Here is an 18,081-nt window from a genome sequence, read left to right on the forward strand (position 1 = left end):
TTGCCTTTTACTATAAAGTCACCTGAAGTGAGTGAAAGGATGGGCGATGTTTACAGTTTGCCAATGCACATACGGTTATGTGCTGGCCAAGACTAGCTTACTGTAAAATATATGTAGGAGTGTTTAATGAGGAGTGTTTGATACTATTTACCATAAAGCCATTTGCATAGGATTGGCCATGCAGACTTGTTCTTTTTCTGATATCCTCTGCAGATCATGGTGCATCAACATCCAAGTCATTATTAAAGGCTATGTACAGTATGTGAACACTCGCAAGGGACGATAGTGCTTCTTTTTGGGATCTGAAATGTTGATTGAGCATGGTGACACGTACACATTGGGGATCTCCCTGGAGACATATGAAGGTAGATTCTTGAACCATAAGTCAGACTGACTGACACATATCTGGACCAGAAGTTCAGAGACAACAAAAACTGAGGCTAGGGCGATGCTTCAGCATCTGACTATAGGCAGAAAATAAATGTCAAAGAGTTTGAGTTTTGGACCGGGTGTGCCTTATCATGTGTTATGTCCAAATGTCTCTATTCAAAGCTTTAAATATAAAGAAATATTTACATGTTGTTGAGTGAATGCATGCATGGTCTAACATACATTTAAATGACTTATCACTCACTGTGTAAATTAGGCTTCTTGAGACAAGAACACTGCATATGCAGTGCATGCTATGTCTAGATACAAACATGAGAAGACATTGCTAAAAAATAACTGCTACATTATATGGCTGTAAGTGCCGGGTGAATGTATGGTCCGTCTTGTGTGCTTCTGGTATTTGTGGGTTGAAAGCTCTAATACCACTCGGCATGCCTGCTGTTTTGAGGGAGGAGGCTTCTTCTGAAACAGATAGCTAGCACCCCTCCCTCTGTCCCTGGCTCCTCTCTCACCCCTCCCAAGCCAAAGGCTCAAGCAGGTGACCCGTTAAGCCGGGGTCAGTTTTCAGCACCATCTCAAGAGGGAATCCCAGCCTATCCCTTTTTTCCACGCTGCCTGAAGCTACCACCCGACACCAGGATCCACAGACATAGCAGCACCACAGAAGCAACAACACTCTCACACTCGGTTCACACACACTACTCGCTCGCTAGACTGGACACACACAGAGTAGGGACACTGCCACAGGCACACTAGGTCACACACACAGACTGTTGGTTCACACATAGCTTGCTCGCTGTGCTGGACACACACACAGGGTAGGGATGTCTTCGAGCCTGGTGACACACAAAGAGCAGGGATGTCTTCCAGCCCTCGACCTAACATGGAGTTCCAAGCTCTCCACCAGGCCCATCGGAACCGCTGTAAGAACACAGATGCGTACATGTGTCGCCACAGCCTGTCCTTCCATCTGCACCACACCCTGAGGACTGAATTATTTGCCAGCTTCCTGTACCTGCTGGAGCAGATCCCCCTGGGTAAGGACAGAGGCGCCACCAACCGCCCTCATGGGGCTCTGGGCATAGTGAGGGGGGATGGGTGTGTTTGAGCATGATGTGTGCACTTTAAAGGGTAAACGAACAGGAGTCTTACCATACAGGCAGAGCTACAGTGTGTACTGTAGGCTGTAAATGATCTATGTGGGTATATAATATATGAGACAATCTGTTTTAATGGGACGTCTCTACATTAATAAATGTTTAAAAAAAAATATCCAGGTACAGTGTGTGCTTGCTGGCTGTCTGATATTGCACCATACTGTCCAGCTCCTATAGCAGAGATAATGTGCACCTAATCTAATTTATAGCCCTCAAAGTTATAACCCTGATTCAGGTCCTATAATCAGTTGAAAATGTCTCCACCATCTAACCATACTGACCATCCCACCATTATTATGATCAAACAAGAGATGGAACATATGCCTCTAAATGATTGATAATATACGAAAAAGATAGTAGCACTGTGTAATGGGATACTACTACTGTACTTACAGTGGCCTTGCTTAATGAAAACTTTATTTCTCCAATGAGTGTTCAGTGGGTAAAACCAACCTGTCCAAAACACGCCCTATCAATGGCATGGTATGTGAACTGTGTAAGCATTAACTCTGCCCTGTCATGAAGTGTGTAATTCACAACAGTCAGTTTCATAGTCATATTATTTACACATGCAGCCAGGAATTGTTATGGGTTGAATAAAGGCCTGTTTTTATGTCTTCATAAATGTTACATTTACACAGGCAGCCAAATCTTAATTTTTTACAAATTGGTCTTTTGACCAATCAGATCCTCTCTGAAAAGTAGCTTATGTGGAAAGAACTGATGTGATTGGTCAAAATACCAATTAGTGGGAAAAAATATCATAATTGGGCTGCCTGTGTTTGAGACAATTCCATATTTTCTTGAAGGGGAACAGAAACCAATAGTTGTCATATCAATCTTGTTATCAGATAGAGGTACAGACAGCAAAAAAAATGTATTCCATACAGCTCTGTAGTCTCATAGTAGATTGATTGTTTCAACAAGATGAAGAGGGCAAATTCAGAACAACAGTGAAATTACAAATCTGCATGTAAAAACAGTAGGTGACCTTTTGTACAATATGTGGTGAAATTCAGGCCTTTGGTAAGAGAAGACATATACAATGTGTTTGTCCAAACAGATGGAGGTACAAAGTCTAGGAACAAGAAACACTATCCTTCCACTAATGAGATTAACAAATTAAGGGTGATGATAGGGGAAGGTGGCCGTAAAATGGCAGCTGACTGACAGAACGACACCTTTAACACACACATCTCTTCCACACACTCTCTCTCTTTCTTCCCCTCCTCTGAGATGTCTTGTCCTTGTAACTATACTTAACCCTCTTTCCTCAAGGCGTCCCTATAAGGTCAGATGACTGAGTGTGTGTGCACGCCAATATTGTATCAGAATACAGTCTCTGTGCCAAACCTGATGCCTTGTGATCCTGAAACATTTCTCGGATAAAATGGTCTGCCAAGTGAACCCCTGATTCCAGAGGTCATGAATGTGCTTGGCATCCCTCTGGGCACACACTGGTTGTTTCAACGTACTGTGAAGTGGAATCAATGTGGAAAATAAGTCATCAATCAGTACTGTTTTCATCCAATTTCAACCAGCGTTGTAGAAATTGAAAAAAGGGTAAAACTTAACCTTAAATACATTGACTTACTCTGACTAACAGGTTGTTACATTTATCTAATTTCAACATAATCATCAGAACTACAGTATGTACAAGTTGAAATTGTTAAATTCCACATAGAAATGTTAAACATATTTTTCATCATATATTCAATATACATATATTGGGTGGTTGAAATTGTTTAATTTGAGATTTGATTAGATATATTTTATTAGACCTTGTTTATGTTGATAGTAAAATGGTATGTTTGAATCAACGTCATTGTTTCAACGTCATATCAACCTAAAAAAAAGGAGTACATATAAAGTTGGAAGTTTACATACACCTTAGCCAAATACATTTAAACTCAGTTTTTCACAATTCCTGACATTTAATCCTACTAAAAATTCCCTATCTTAGGCCAGTTAGGATCACCACTTTATTTTAAGAATGTGAAATGTCAGAATAATTGTAGAGAGAATGATTTATTTCAGCTTTTATTTCTTTCATCACATTCCCAGTGGCTCAGAAGTTTACATACACTCAATTAGTAATTGGTAGCATTGCCTTTAAATTGTTTAACTTGGGTCAAACGTTTTGGGTAGCCTTCCACAAGCTTCCCACAATAAGTTGGGTGAATTTTGGCCCATTCCTCCTGACAGAGCTGGTGTAACTGAGTCAGGTTTGTAGGCATCCTTGCTCGCACGTGATTTTTCAGCTCTGCCCACACATTTTCTGTGGGATTGAGGTCAGGGCTTTGTGATGGCCACTCCAATACCTTGACTTTGTCGTCCTTAAGCCATTTTGCCACAACTTTGGAAGTATGCTTGGGGTCATTGTCCATTTGGGGGACCCATTTGCGAACAAGCTTTAACTTCCTGACTGATGTCGTGAGATGTTGCTTCAATATTTCCACATAATTTTCCATCCTCATGATGCCATCTATTTTGTGAAGTACACCAGTCCCTCCTGCAGCAAAGCACCCCCACAACATAATGCTGCCACCCCCGTGCTTCACGGTTGGGATGGTGTTCTTCGGCTTGCAAGCCTCCCCCTTTTTCCTCCAAACATAACAATGCTCATTATTGCCAAACAGTTCTATGTTTGTTTCATCAGACCAGAGGACATTTCTCCAAAAAATACAATCTTTGTCCCCATGTGCAGTTGCAAACCGTAGTCTGGCTTTTTTATGGAGGTTTTGGAGCAGTGGCTTCTTCCTTGCTGAGCGGCCTTTCAGGTTATGTCGATATAGGACTCGTTTTACTGTGGATATAGATATGAAGATGCTGGAGAAAACAGGTATCTATAAAGGTCCTTTGCTGTTCTTCTGGGATTGATTTGCACTTTTTGCACCAAGTTATGTTCATGTCTAGGAGACAGAACACGTCTCTTCCTGAGCGGTATGACGGCTGCATGGTTCCATGGTGTTTATACTTGCGTACTATTGTTTGTACAGATAAACGTGGTACCTTCAGGCATTTGGAAATTGCTCCCAAGGATGAACCAGACTTGTGGAGGTCTACAATTTTCTTTCTGAGGTCTTGGCTGATTTCTTTAGATTTTTCCATGATGTCAAGCAAAGAGGCAGTGAGTTTGAAGGTAGGCCTTGAAATATATCCACAGGTATACCTCCGATTGACTCAAATGATGTCAATTAGCCTATCAGAATCTTCTAAAGCCATGACATCATTTTTGGGAATTTTCCAAGCTGTTTAAAGGCACAGTCAACTTAGTGTATGTAAACTTCTGACCCACTGGAATTGTGATACAGTGAAATAACCTGTCTGTAAACAATTGTAGGAAAAATATCTTGTGTCATGCACAAAGTAGACATCCTAACCGACTTGCCAAAACTATAGTTTGTTAATTGACAAGAAATTTGTGGAGGGGTTGAAAAACGAGTTTTAATGACTCCAACCTAAGTGTATGTAAACTTCCGACTTCAACTGTATATTGAAATACAATGTGAAGCCACAGTCCAACGATTTCTGCCTGAAAAGTGACTCCTACTGGTATATGAGCTTTGGAAACAATCTGTGGTCGTTTGAGCTGAGCTATCATGTCAACACATTTAGACAATGATCAGCTTCCGTACTTATTTGCATAGAATAGATTGTCTGTTATATGTGTTATTCATAATATACAGTGTATATACTATGCAAGCAGAAGATACATCTCCTTCAAATGTTGATATTTGGTTGCATTTCCACTTCAATATCCAGTTTATATACATATGAATGATTGATTTGTTGGATTCAAGTCTCCATCTCAACCAAAAATCAAATTTAAAGAATAGCACTTAATCAAATCAAACATGAAATGCACTTCAAATAAAGTTTGATTTGAGTTAGTCCTATTCTTCAACTTCGATGTCTGTTTGAGATGGAGACATGAATCCAACATATGAATAACTTACAGATAAAATTTGAAATCAACCAACCATCCTTCATACAGAAGACCATATCCAAATGTAAAAGTGTATTATTCATATCATGAATTTGACATCCTATGTATAAGGCTAATGGTAACTACTTCTAAACTTCCAAAGATCCAATCAACCTTGGATGAATGACAGTATACCTAGCTACAAGTTGAAATGATGCTGTCCTTTGTTGGGCAAATCAGATATCAATGTAGTCCACATAAATCCAACCTCACTCCGGATTTACTTTCCCATCAGCTTGTGTAAGAAAAGTTAGAACTGAAGTTAGAACTGAATTTGGTAAAAGGGCTTTTATGTACTCTGCACCATCGTCTTGGAACGCCTTACAAAATACTTTTAAACTGGAAGAACTTGTCCCGATTGGTATTTTTAAATCACTGATGAATGATCGAGACTGATTCCCTGACATGTCAATGTTTTTAATTTGCTGTTTTGATTTTGTTATACTCTTGTGAATTCTATGGTTTTTACTAGATTACTTGTAGTTTTCATGTTGTTTGTCTGTAATTTTTGTAATGACTTGGTTCTGCCTATCTTGGCCAGGACGCTCTTGAAAAATAGATTTTAAATCTCTATTTAACCAGGAAAGGCTCATTAAGGTTATATAAAATAAAATAAAAAAATAGAGGAATTACTTTAATTCTGGTATTTTGGTAGTCTACACAATTAGTATGTAAGATGATCAATGTTTAAATGTGTTGACATGATAGCTCAGCTGAATCGAACACAGCTTGTTTGCCAAGTGGGGTACATAGAGGTAGGCATCTGGATGGTAGACTTCTCACTGAAGTGCACTACCCCTCATATACCAGTAGGAGTCAATGTTCAGATTGGAATTGTAGGACTGTGACTTCAAATCAAATCACATTTATTTATATAGCCCTTCGTACATCAGCTGATATCTCAAAGTGCTGTACAGAAACCCAGCCTAAAACCCCAAACAGCAAGCAATGCATGTGAAAGAAGCACGGTGGCTAGGAAAAACTCCCTAGGAAAAACTCCCTAGAAAGGCCAAAAACCTAGGAAGAAACCTACAGAGGAACCAGGCTATGAGGGGTGGCCAGTCCTCTTCTGGCTGTGCAGGGTGGATATTATAACAGAACATGGTCAAGATGTTAAAATGTTCATAAATGACCAGCATGGTCAAATAATAATAATCATAGTAGTTGTCGAGGGTGCAACAAGCACGTCCGGTGAACAGGTCAGGGTTCCATAGCCGCAGGCAGAAGAGTTGAAACTGGAGCAGCAGCACAGCCAGGTGGACTGGGGACAGCAAGGAGTCATCATACCAGGTAGTCCTGAGGCATGGTCCTAGGGCTCAGGTCCTCCGAGAGAAAGACAGAAAGAGAGAATTAGAGAGAGCATATTTAAATTCACACAGGACACCGGATAAGACAAGAGAAATACTGCAGATGTAACAGACTGACCCTAGCCCCCGACACATAAACTACTGCAGCATAAATACTGGAGGCTGAGACAGGAGGGATCAGAAGACACTGTGGCCCCATCCGATGATACCCCGGACAGGGCCAAACAGGCAGGATATAACCCCACCCACTTTGCCAAAGCACAGCCCCCACACCACTAGAGGGATGTCTCCAACCACCAACTTACCGTCCTAAGACAAGGCCGAGTATAGCCCACAACGATCTCCGCCATGGCACAACCCAAGGGGGGGCGCCAACCCAGACAGGAAGACCACGTCAGTGACTCAACCCACTCAAGTGACGCACCCCTCCCATGGACGGCATGGAAGAACACCAGTAAGCCAGTGACTCAGCCCCTGTAAAAGGGTTAGAGGCAGAGAATCCCAGTGGAAAGAGGGGAACCGGCAAGGCAGAGACAGCAAGGGCAGTTCGTTGCTCCAGCCTTTCCGTTCACCTTCACACTCCTGGGCCAGACTATACTTAATCATAGGACCTACTGAAGAGATAAGTCTTCAGTAAAGACTTAAAGGTTGAGACTGAGTCTGAGTCTCTCACATTGGTAGGCAGACCATTCCATAAAAATGGAGCTCTATAGGAGAAAGCCCTACCTCCAGCCGTTTGCTTAGAAATTCTAGGGACAATTAGGAGGCCTGCGTCTTGTGACCGTAGCGTACGTGTAGGTATGTACGGCAGGACCAAATCGGAAAGATAGGTAGGAGCAAGCCCATGTAATGCTTTGTAGGTTAGCAGTAAAACCTTGAAATCAGCCCTTGCCTTAACAGGAAGCCAGTGTAGGGAGGCTAGCACTGGAGTAATATGATCAAACTTTTTGGTTCTAGTCAGGATTCTAGCAGCCGTATTTAGCACTAACTGAAGTTTGTTTAGTGCTTTATCCGGGTAGCCGGAAAGTAGAGCATTGCAGTAGTCCAGCCTAGAAGTAACAAAAGCATGGATTAATTTTTCTGCGTCATTTTTGGACAGAAAGTTTCTGATTTTAGCAATGTTACGTAGATGGAAAAAAGCTGTCCTTGAAACAGTCTTGATATGTTCTTCAAACGAGAGATCAGGGTCCAGAGTAACACCGAGGTCCTTCACAGTTTTATTTGAGACGACTGTACAACCATCCAGATTAATTGTCAGATTCAACAGAAGATCTCTTTGTTTCTTGGGACCTAGAACAAGCATCTCTGTTTTGTCCGAGTTTAAAAGTAGAAAGTTTGCAGCCATCCACTTCTTTATGTCTGAAACACAGGCTTCTAGCGAGGGCAATTTTGAGGCTTCACCATGTTTCATTGAAATGTACAGCTGTGTGTCGTCCGCATAGCAGTGAAATTTAACATTATGTTTTCGAATGACATCCCCAAGAGGTAAAATATATAGTGAAAACAATAGTGGTCCTAAAACGTATCCTTGAGGAACACCGAAATTTACAATTGATTTGTCAGAGGACAAACCATTCACAGAGACAAACTGATATCTTTCCGACAGATAAGATCTAAACCAGGCCAGAACTTGTCCATGTAGACCAATTTGGGTTTCCAATCTCTCCAAAAGAATGTGGTGATCGATGGTATCAAAAGCGGCACTAAGATCTAGGAGCACGAGGACAGATGCAGAGCCTCGGTCTGACGTCATTAAAAGGTCATTTACCACCTTCACAAGTGCAGTCTCAGTGCTATGATGGGGTCTAAAACCAGACTGAAGCAACTTCGCATTCTATTTCAATATACCTCTTTATTTAGGTTGATGGCATGACGTTGAAACAATGATGTTGATTCAAACATACCATTTTACTATCAACATTGAAACAAGGTCAAATAAAATATAATTTCAACCACCCAATATTGAATATAGGGTGACAAATATTTGTCCTTTTCCTATTTGGAATTTTCAACACAATTTCAACATATTCATAGTTCTGACGATTATGTTGAAATTAGATTGATGTAACAACCTGTTCGTCAAGTTAAATCAATGCAGTTAAGTTGATGTTTTACCCTAATTTCAATGTTTACAACGCTGGTTGAAATGAGATGAAACAGTACTGAACTAAAATACAAACGCAACATGCAGCAATTTAAAAGATTTTACTGAGTTACAGTTCATATAAGGAAATCAGCCATTTTATATAAATTAATTAGGCTGTAATCTATGGATTTCACATGACTAGGAATATAGATATGCATTTGTTGGTCACAGGTACTTTAAAAAAAAAACAGCAAAGCACAGGTACTCACAGGCACAACGGACATTGGAACAATAATCGACAAGACAATGGTGAACAAAGGGCACACTTAAACAATGACTAATCAGGGGAGAATATGGGGACCAGGTGTGCGTAATGACACAGTTCAGTTCCTAGAGGCCGGTGATGTAGACCTCCGAAACTGGTGCAGGGAATGAGTAACAGTACCGGAGGGATCCATGACACATCTCCTTTGGAAAAGAGTTGGTCAGGCTGTTGATTGTGGCCTGTGAAATATTGTCCCACTCCTCTTCAATCGCTGTGCGAAGTTCCTGGATTTTGGCGGGAACTGTCGTACTAGTCGATCCAGAGCATTCCAAACTTGCTCAATGGGTGACATGTCTGGTGAATATGCAGGCCATGAAGAACTGGGACATTTTCAGCTTCCAGGAATTGTGTACAGATCCTTGCGACATGGGGCTGTACATTATCATGCTGAAACATGAGGTTATGGCGTTGGATGAATAGCACGACAATGGGCCTCAGGATCTCGTCATGGTATCTCTGTACTTTCAAATTGCCATCGATAAAATGCAATTGTGTTTGTTGTCCATAGCTTATGCCTGCCCATACCATAACCCCTCCGCCACCATGGGGCACTCAGTTCACAACGTTGACATGAGCAAACAGCTCACCCACATTTTATTTATTCATTTTATTTCACCTTTATTTAACCAGGTAGGCAAGTTGAGAACAAGTTATCATTTACAATTGCGACCTGGTCAAGATAAAGCAAAGCAGTTCGACAACATACAACAACACAGAGTTACACATGGAGTAAAACAAACATACAGTCAATAATACAGTAGAAAGAAATACGTCTATATACAATGTGAGCAAATGAGGTGAGATAAGGGAGGTAAAGGCAAAAAAAGGCCATGGTGGCAAAGTAAATACAATATAGCAAGTAAAACACTGGAATGGTAGATTTGTAGTAGAAGAAAGTGCAAAGTAGAAATAATGGGGTGCAAAGGAGCAAAATAAATAAATACAGTAGGGGAAGAGGTAGTTGTTTGGGCTAAATTATTGATGGGCTATGTACAGGTGCAGTGATCTGTGAGCTGCTCTGACAGCTGGTGCTTAAAGCTAGTGAGGGAGATAAGTGTTTCCAGTTTCAGAGATTTTTGAAGTTCGTTCCAATCATTGGCAGCAGAGAACTGGAAGGAGAGATGGCCAAAGGAGGAATTGGCTTTGGGGGTGATCAGAGAGATATACCTGCTGGAGCGCGTGCTACAGGTGGGTGCTGCTATGGTGACCAGTGAGCGGAGATAAGGGGGGACTTTACCTAGCAGGGTCTTGTAGATGACCTGGAGCCAGTGGGTTTGGCGACGATTATGAAGCGAAGGCCAGCCAACGAGAGCATACAGGTCTCAGTGGTGGGTAGTATATGGGGCTTTGGTGACAAAACGGATGGCACTGTGATAGACTGCATCCAGTTTATTGAGTAGGGTATTGGAGGCTATTTTGTAAATGACATCGCCGAAGTCGAGGATCGGTAGGATGGTCAGTTTTACGAGGGTATGTTTAGCAGCATGAGTGAAGGATGCTTTGTTGCAAAATAGGAAGCCAATTCTAGATTTAACATTGGATTGGAGATGTTTGATGTGAGTCTGGAAGGAGAGTTTAGAGTCTAACCAGACACCTAGGTATTTGTAGTTGTCCACATATTCTAAGTCAGAACCGTCCAGAGTAGTGATGCTGGACAGGCGGGCAGGTGCAGGCAGCGATCGGTTGAAGAGCATGCATTTAGTTTTACTTGTATTTAGGAGCAGTTGGAGGCCACGGAAGGAGAGTTGTATGGCATTGAAGCTCATCTGGAGGGTTGTTAACACAGTGTCCAAAGAAGGGCCAGAAGTATACAGAATGGTGTCGTCTGATTAGAGGTGGATCAGAGAATCACAAGCAGCGAGAGCATCATCATTGATGTATACAGAGAAAAAAGTCGGCCCGAGACTTGAACCCTGTGGCACCCACATAGAGACTACCATTGGTCCGGACAACAGGCCCTCGGTTTTGACACACTGAACTCTATCAGAGAAGTAGTTGGTGAACCAGGCGATGCAATCGTTTGAGAAACCAAGGCTATTGAGTCTGCCGATGAGGATGTGGTGATTGACAGAGTCGAAAGCTTTGGCCAGGTCAATGAATACGGCAGCACAATATTGTTTCTTATCGATGGCGGTTACAATATCGTTTAGGACCATGAGCGTGGCTGAGGTGCACCCATGACCAGCTCTGAAACCAGATTGCATAGCGGAGAAGGTGCGGTGGGATTCGAAATGGTCGGTAATCTGTTTGTTGACTTGGCTTTCGAAGACCTTAGAAAGGCAAGGTAGGATGGATATAGGTCTGTAGCAATTTGGGTCAAGAGTGTCCCCTCCTTTGAAGAGGGGGATGACAGCAGCTGCTTTCCAATCTATGGGAATCTCAGACGACACGAGAGGTTGAACAGGCTAGTAATAGGGGTTGCAATAATTTTGGCAGATAATTTAAGAAAGATAGGGTCCACATTGTCTAGCCCGGCTGATTTGTAGGGGTCCAGATTTTGCAGCTCTTTCAGAACATCAGCTGAATGGATTTGGGAGAAGGAGAAATGGGGAAGGCTTGGGCGAGTAGCTGTGGGGGATGCAGTGCTGTTGACTGCAGTAGGGGTAGCCAGGCGGAAAGCATGGCCAGCCATAGAAAAATGCTTATTGAAATTCTCAATTATAGTGGGTTTATGGGTGGTGACAGAGTTTCCTATCCTCAGTGCAGTGGGCAGTTGGGAGGAGGTCATCTTATTCTCCATGGACTTTACAATGTCCCAGAACCTTTTTCAATTTGTGTTGCAGGAAGCAAATTTCTGCTTGAAAAAGCTAGCCTTGGCTTTTCTAACTGCATGTGTATATTGGTTTCTAACTTCCCTGAAAAGTTGCATATCACGGGGGCTGTTCGATGCTAATGCAGAACGCCACAGGATGTTTTTGTGTTGGTTAAGGGCAGTCAGGTCTGGGGAGAACCAAGGGCTATATCTGTTCCTAGTTGTAAATTTTTTGAATGGGGCATGCTTATTTAGGATGGTGAGGAAGGCATTTAAAAAAAATAACCAGGCATCCTCTACTGACGGGATGAGGTCAATATCCTTCCAGGATACCAGGGCCAGATCGATTAGAAAGGCTTGCTCGCTGAAATGTTTCAGGGAGCGTTTGACAGTGATGAGTGGAGGTCGTTTGACCGCTGACCCATTACGGATGCAGGCAATGAGGCAGTGATCACTGAGATCTTGGTTAAAAACAGCAGAGGTGTATTTAGAGGGCAAGTTGGTTAGGATGATATCTATGAGGGTGCCAGTGTTTACGGTTTTGGGGTGGTACCTGGTGGGTTCATTAATAATTTGTGTGAGATTGAGGGCATCAAGCTTGGATTGTAGGATGGCTGGGGTGTTAAGCATTTCCCAGTTTAGGTCACCTAGTAGCACGAGCTCTGAAGATAGATGGGGGGCAATCAGTTCACATATGGTGTCCAGAGCACAGCTGGGGGCCGAGGGTGGTCTATAGCAGGCGGCAACGATAAGAGACTTGTTTTTAGAGGGATGGATTTTTAAAAGTAGAAGTTCAAATTGTTTGGGAACAGACCTGGATAGTAGGACAGAACTCTGCAGGCTATCTCTACAATAGATTGCAACACCGCCCCCTTTGGCCGTTCTATCTTGTCTGAAAACGTTGTAGTTAGGGATGAAGATTTCAGAGTTTTTGGTGGACTCAGTCACGGCTAGGACATCCGGGTTGGCAGAGTGTGCTAAATCAGTGAATAAAACAAACTTAGGAAGGAGGCTTCTAATGTTAACATGCATGAAACCAAGGCTATTACGGTTACAGAAGTCATCAAAAGAGAGCGCCTGGGGAGTAGGAGTGGAGCTAGGCACTGCAGGGCCTGGATTCACCTCAACATCACCAGATGAACAGAGAAGGATGAGGATAAGGGTACGGCTAAAAGCTATAAGAATTGGTCGTCTGTGACGTCCGGAATAGAGAGAAAAAGGAGCAGGTTTCTGGGGGCGATAAAATAGCTTCAAGGTATAATGTACAGACAAAAGTATGGTAGGATGTGAATACAGTGGAGGTAAACCTAGGCATTTAAGGATGATGAGAGAGATATTGTCTCTAGAAACATCGTTGAAACCAGAAGATGTCATAGCATGTGTGGGTGGAGGAACTGAGAGGTTGGATAAGGTATAATGAGCAGGGCTAGAGGCTCTACAGTGAAATAAGCCAATAAACACTAACCAGAACAGCAATGGACAAGGCATATTGACATTAAGGAGAGGCATGCTTAGCCGAGTGATCAAAGGGTCCAGTGAGAGTTAGATAGCTAGCCGAGCCATAGGTAGCAAGCTGGTAGAAGATGGAGGGAGGTCTGTTTTTAGCCACCTTGTGTGTTTCCGTCAGTAGATTAGGGGGGTTCCGTGTGGTAGGGGGGACCGGTCCAAATTGGCAAAATAGTTATAGTTATAGTGGCCCAAGAAAGTTGTCTGATAGACCTATTCAGACAGCAGCCGATAAGATAGCTAACGAATTAGCGGGCCGCAGATGGGCATTCAGGTTACGTTGCGACGGAGGGGCGAGTTGGATAACTCCCTTGGGCAGATAACGTTGGTGGTCCAGTCGTGAAGGCCCGATGGGGCTCTGCATCGGCAGTAAAAACGGGTCCGGATAGGTGGTTGTAGCCCAGGAGTGGCTGAAGGAACTCTTCAGCTGGCTAGCTCCAGAATAATTTATGTTAGCTCCAGGACCGACGTTTGCCAATAGTCACTCAGGTAGCAGCTAGCTCGCTGCAAGATCCAGGAGTAAATGTCCAGAGCCTGCGGTAGAATTCCGGGGATATGGAGAGAGAATAGGTCCGGTATGCTCTGGTCTGAGTCGCGCTGCACAGAAACTGGCGATAGCTTTTCGAGCTAATGGATAGCTGAGGACCGCTAACCGTGGCTAGCTGAACTCCAACGTTAGCCAGTGAAATGGCTAACCTCTGGCTAGCTTCTGTTGTGGATTTCAGATTTGAGGTAAATAATACATTTTATTTATTTTTTTTAATTGGTGAGGCGGGTTGCAGGAGAGTGTTTTTAGGTTGAGTTTTTAGAAGAAAAAAATATATATAAAAAGATATGCGAAGAAAGTATATATATATATATATATATATATATATATATATATATATATATATATATATATATATATACACACACAGACACACGGGACACGACAGGAGGAGAACAAAGAACGTATGAACTGCTACGCCATCTTGGAACGGAATGACGCCATACCAGGATTCATCCGTGAAAAGCACACTTCCCCAGCGTGCCAATGGCCGTCAAAGGTGAGCATTTGCCGACTGAAGTCGGTTATGACTAAACTGCAGTCTGGTCACGGCCCTGGTGAGGACGACGAGCACACAGATGAGCTTCCCTAAGACGGTTTCTGACAGTTTGTGCATTAATTCTTCGGTTGTGCAAACCCACAGTTTCATCAGCTGTCCGGGTGTCACGACTTCCACCGAAGTTGGTCCCTCTCCTTGTTCGGGCGGCGTTCGGTGGTCGACGTCACCGACCTTCTAGCCATTGCTGGTCCACTTTTCATTTTCCATTGGTTTTGTCTTGTCTTCCATCACATCTGGTTCCAATTCCATCAATTACATGTTGTGTATTTAACCCTCTGTCCCCCCCCCATGTCCTTGTCCGTAATTGTTTGTTGTAGTGCTTGTGCACGGTATGCTGGTATGTACCGGGTTTTGTTTGACCCATTTATTTGTATTATTCTGTTGATGGTGGTTTATGGTTATTAAATACAACCATTGGAAATCAGTTTCCGCTCTCCTGCGCCTGACTTCTCTGCCGCCAGTAGCATCGCATTACACCGGGTGGCTGGTCTCAGACGATGGGCTGGCGTGGTTACACGTGGTCTGCGGTTGTGAGGCCGGTTGAAAGTGCTGCCAAAAATTATGTTAAAGGCGGCTTATGGTAGAGAAATGAACATTCAATTCTCTGGCAACAGCTCAGGGGAAACTTGAGACATCTGTGGCATTGTGTTGTGTGACAAAACTACACTTTTTAGAATGGCCTTTTATTGTCCCCAGAACAAGGTACATCTGTGAAATGATCATACTGTTTAATCCGCTTGTTGGCAAAGGAGAAATCTATTTGAGCACCACATTTCAGAGAAATAATATTTTTGTGCATCTGAATAATTTCTGGGTTCTTTTACTTCAGCTCATAAAACATAGGACCAACACTTTACATGTTGCGTTTATATTTTTATTCAGTATATTTTACATGTTTGTTTCACGTCAAACTGTACTTTGAAAAATTACATTGAAACAATATTGATTCAAACAGTGTCTGCCAGTGGGATGGGCCGACCCTCAAATTGTCTGCTTTGTCTTGGTTTTAACCCCTGATTAACTCCTGATTTTTTTTGTAGGTGGCCATGGAAATCCCACTCCTGGAACTCTGCCCAGTCAGGTGCCTTTTAGTGTTTTGGAGACCATCCAGCTGCATGGAGGCAAATGACGTTATAATGAGACGACAGAGCAATGTTGCATCATGGTGTCATAAATTTAGCCGTGGCACGTCTTTAGCTGCCAATCGCACCGCCCCCTCTGACCCACATCCTCTTTAAACATGTCACTTAAACCCGGAGAAATGTCTGTTGATTCTTTTGGATTTAATGAGCTCTTAGAACATAGGGCAAAAAAAGTTCCCTCTCACTGTAAAGACTCTACTCACGAAAAGCTACAACACATACAGAAACATATACATTTTACTGAAACTGGTGAGAAAAGCATACTTCAGTGTCAAAATTCATGCAACAACAGCATGGGCTTGAATAACAAAATGTATAGTAAATGTGTGTACTTATTTACAGTGCATTTCTTGCCATTGGGCTCATACAGCACATACCAGTGGCGGTCAGTGCCATTTAAGATGAGGGAGGATGATTATTTTGTTATGTTTATGAACATGGCCTTATTTCTATTACAGTACTTAACTATGGCCATGTGAAAAGGTCAATGATGTGTAACAGACTCTTCAACTAATGTGTGTGTGTGTGTGTGTGTGTGTGTGTGTGTGTGTGTGTGTGTGTGTGTGTGTGTGTGTGAGTGTGTGTGTGTCACAGTCAAGTAGAGAAGCAGTTCTAGTACAAAGCGCAGAAGTTCTACGAGGACGTGGAGCCGTCAGAGGGAATGATGGGAGATTTCATTGAGATCTCCCACGTCGACCTAGAAGGCTCCAGGAACTTTCTGAGCAGGTTTACTGTAAGTCTACTAAAGAACACGTGTCACTGAAATGACACTTCTAGCTTGGATTATTATTTTTTATTTTATTTTTTTGCCTTTATTGAATACTCTATTGTAGTGAATGCTGTATTCGTGCACACAACAGAGCTTATATGTGTCACAGAACCCAAGATGATATTTCTACTGTTATCTGTGTATTGCATGAAATGCATAATCTTTCTGGTATAAAAATATCTTCTCCCATGAGCCAAACCTTTTGTCATCTACAAAGGTGGACGCACCTTCGCCCAAAACACATTATGTACTGTAGCTAATGGTCATCTTGACCACCTGCCAGACCAGCTGTATAATAATACGTGCCCAGATCCCAGATGTTAATCCCCATGTACCCTGTGTAAATGTTACACTCGTCTACATTCAGTATGCATGGTCTTAGAGTGTGTGTGTGCGTGTACTTACATGAATGTTAATGGGAATGTGTGTGACATGGAAACAGGTCTATTTATAGTGTCATCTGGTGTATTTCTCATTGTGATCTGCTGGGATTTGGGGGTTAAAGGAAGTAGAGAATACATGGGGCGGACTTTGTGAGCCTAATGTTAACACACTCATACCAATTTTACGCAGCACCTAAGATATCACTGCTACTGTCCAGTATACTGCTACCGTACATGACAGATAGAGGATACTGTCCATTGTGATGATCTGGCCTACACCTGTCTACTGTACCTTTTGTTGCCAGCAGAGTTCTATACTGATTCCAGGAGAAGACTATAATAATCTGCAAACAATGTTTACATTTCATTTGTTACATTTAAAGGAGCAATCAATTTTGGATGTATAAATTAATATTTACCCATTGATTCTTGAATATTATAACTTAGAAATGCCTCATGAGCTTCGTTCAACCATCAGAACCCAAAATATAATCTTGTTTAACTCCAATGTTTGTAAACAAAGTAATTGTAAACAAACACTGAAAGCCCTCAAAACATGATTTAAACTATAATTTTGATATCATGGATGGCCAGTCCTTGCATCCATAGCTCTGTCTTTGAATTTGAATGTGGTTACATTTCTCCAGCCCCATCCTCCCCACTTTTTACCGAAACAGTGGTGGGAGTAATCTTTCTTATTTTTTTTAACTGCTGATTGCCGCTTTAATCAGTCACTAGAAAAATCTAGGCAAAGCAGGGTGACTTTGACAATGATGCTTTTAGGTAACAGACTCGCTGTTTCCATTCAGTAATCAGACTAGTGATGTCAGATGTCCTCACACAAATGCCACACTGCTTTGTCCAAATGTCAAAAGTCCTGCAGATGACTGATATAGCGTTACTTACACAACACACTGTCTCAATTTACACATCATGCATAGGGCTGTGGCGGTCATAAAACTTTGTCAGCCAGTGATTGTCAAGCAAATAACTGCCGGTCTCATGGTAATTGACTGTTAATTAACAAACACATTTAGCATCTCCCGGCCTCCACACATAGCCTACAAGCCACTGATGCAGACCTTTGGAACATCTACATTTTAAAAAGTCTAATAAATCCATGTAATATACCCTACACCTTCACAATAAATCCATTATTTATTTTAGACA

At 42.2% G+C, this 18,081-nt stretch overlaps 1 protein-coding gene across 2 annotated transcripts; it reads left to right on the forward strand.

Annotated features, from left to right (window-relative positions):
• Window positions 1–447: 447 nt before the first annotated feature.
• On the forward strand, window positions 448–17,953 carry LOC106584007 (N-terminal Xaa-Pro-Lys N-methyltransferase 2). Of its 2 annotated transcripts, XR_001323671.2 has the most exons (3): window positions 448–1,427; window positions 15,658–15,698; window positions 16,354–17,953. XR_001323671.2 is itself a non-coding variant. In XM_014168742.2 (2 exons), the coding sequence occupies exons 1-2, from the start codon at window positions 1,250–1,252 to the stop codon at window positions 15,744–15,746; spliced, it is 267 nt and encodes an 88-aa protein (XP_014024217.2). In that variant the 5' UTR covers window positions 448–1,249; the 3' UTR covers window positions 15,747–16,334. The 2 variants fall into 2 exon arrangements, 1 of the variants encoding a protein (XP_014024217.2); XM_014168742.2 differs by lacking the exon at window positions 16,354–17,953 and having other exon boundaries at window positions 15,658–16,334.
• Window positions 17,954–18,081: the final 128 nt, after the last annotated feature.

The sequence above is a fragment of the Salmo salar genome, chromosome ssa23 (assembly GCF_905237065.1).
Source record: "Salmo salar chromosome ssa23, Ssal_v3.1, whole genome shotgun sequence".
NCBI classification, from domain to species: domain Eukaryota; kingdom Metazoa; phylum Chordata; class Actinopteri; order Salmoniformes; family Salmonidae; genus Salmo; species Salmo salar.

Bases quoted from the DNA above. Each gene is read 5' to 3' on its own strand.
- LOC106584007 (XM_014168742.2), top strand. From the start codon at position 1,250: ATGTCTTCCAGCCCTCGACCTAACATGGAGTTCCAAGCTCTCCACCAG. The intron at 1,428-15,657 runs GTAAGGACAGAG...TTTTTTTTGTAG, and splicing joins GCTGGAGCAGATCCCCCTGG to GTGGCCATGGAAATCCCACT.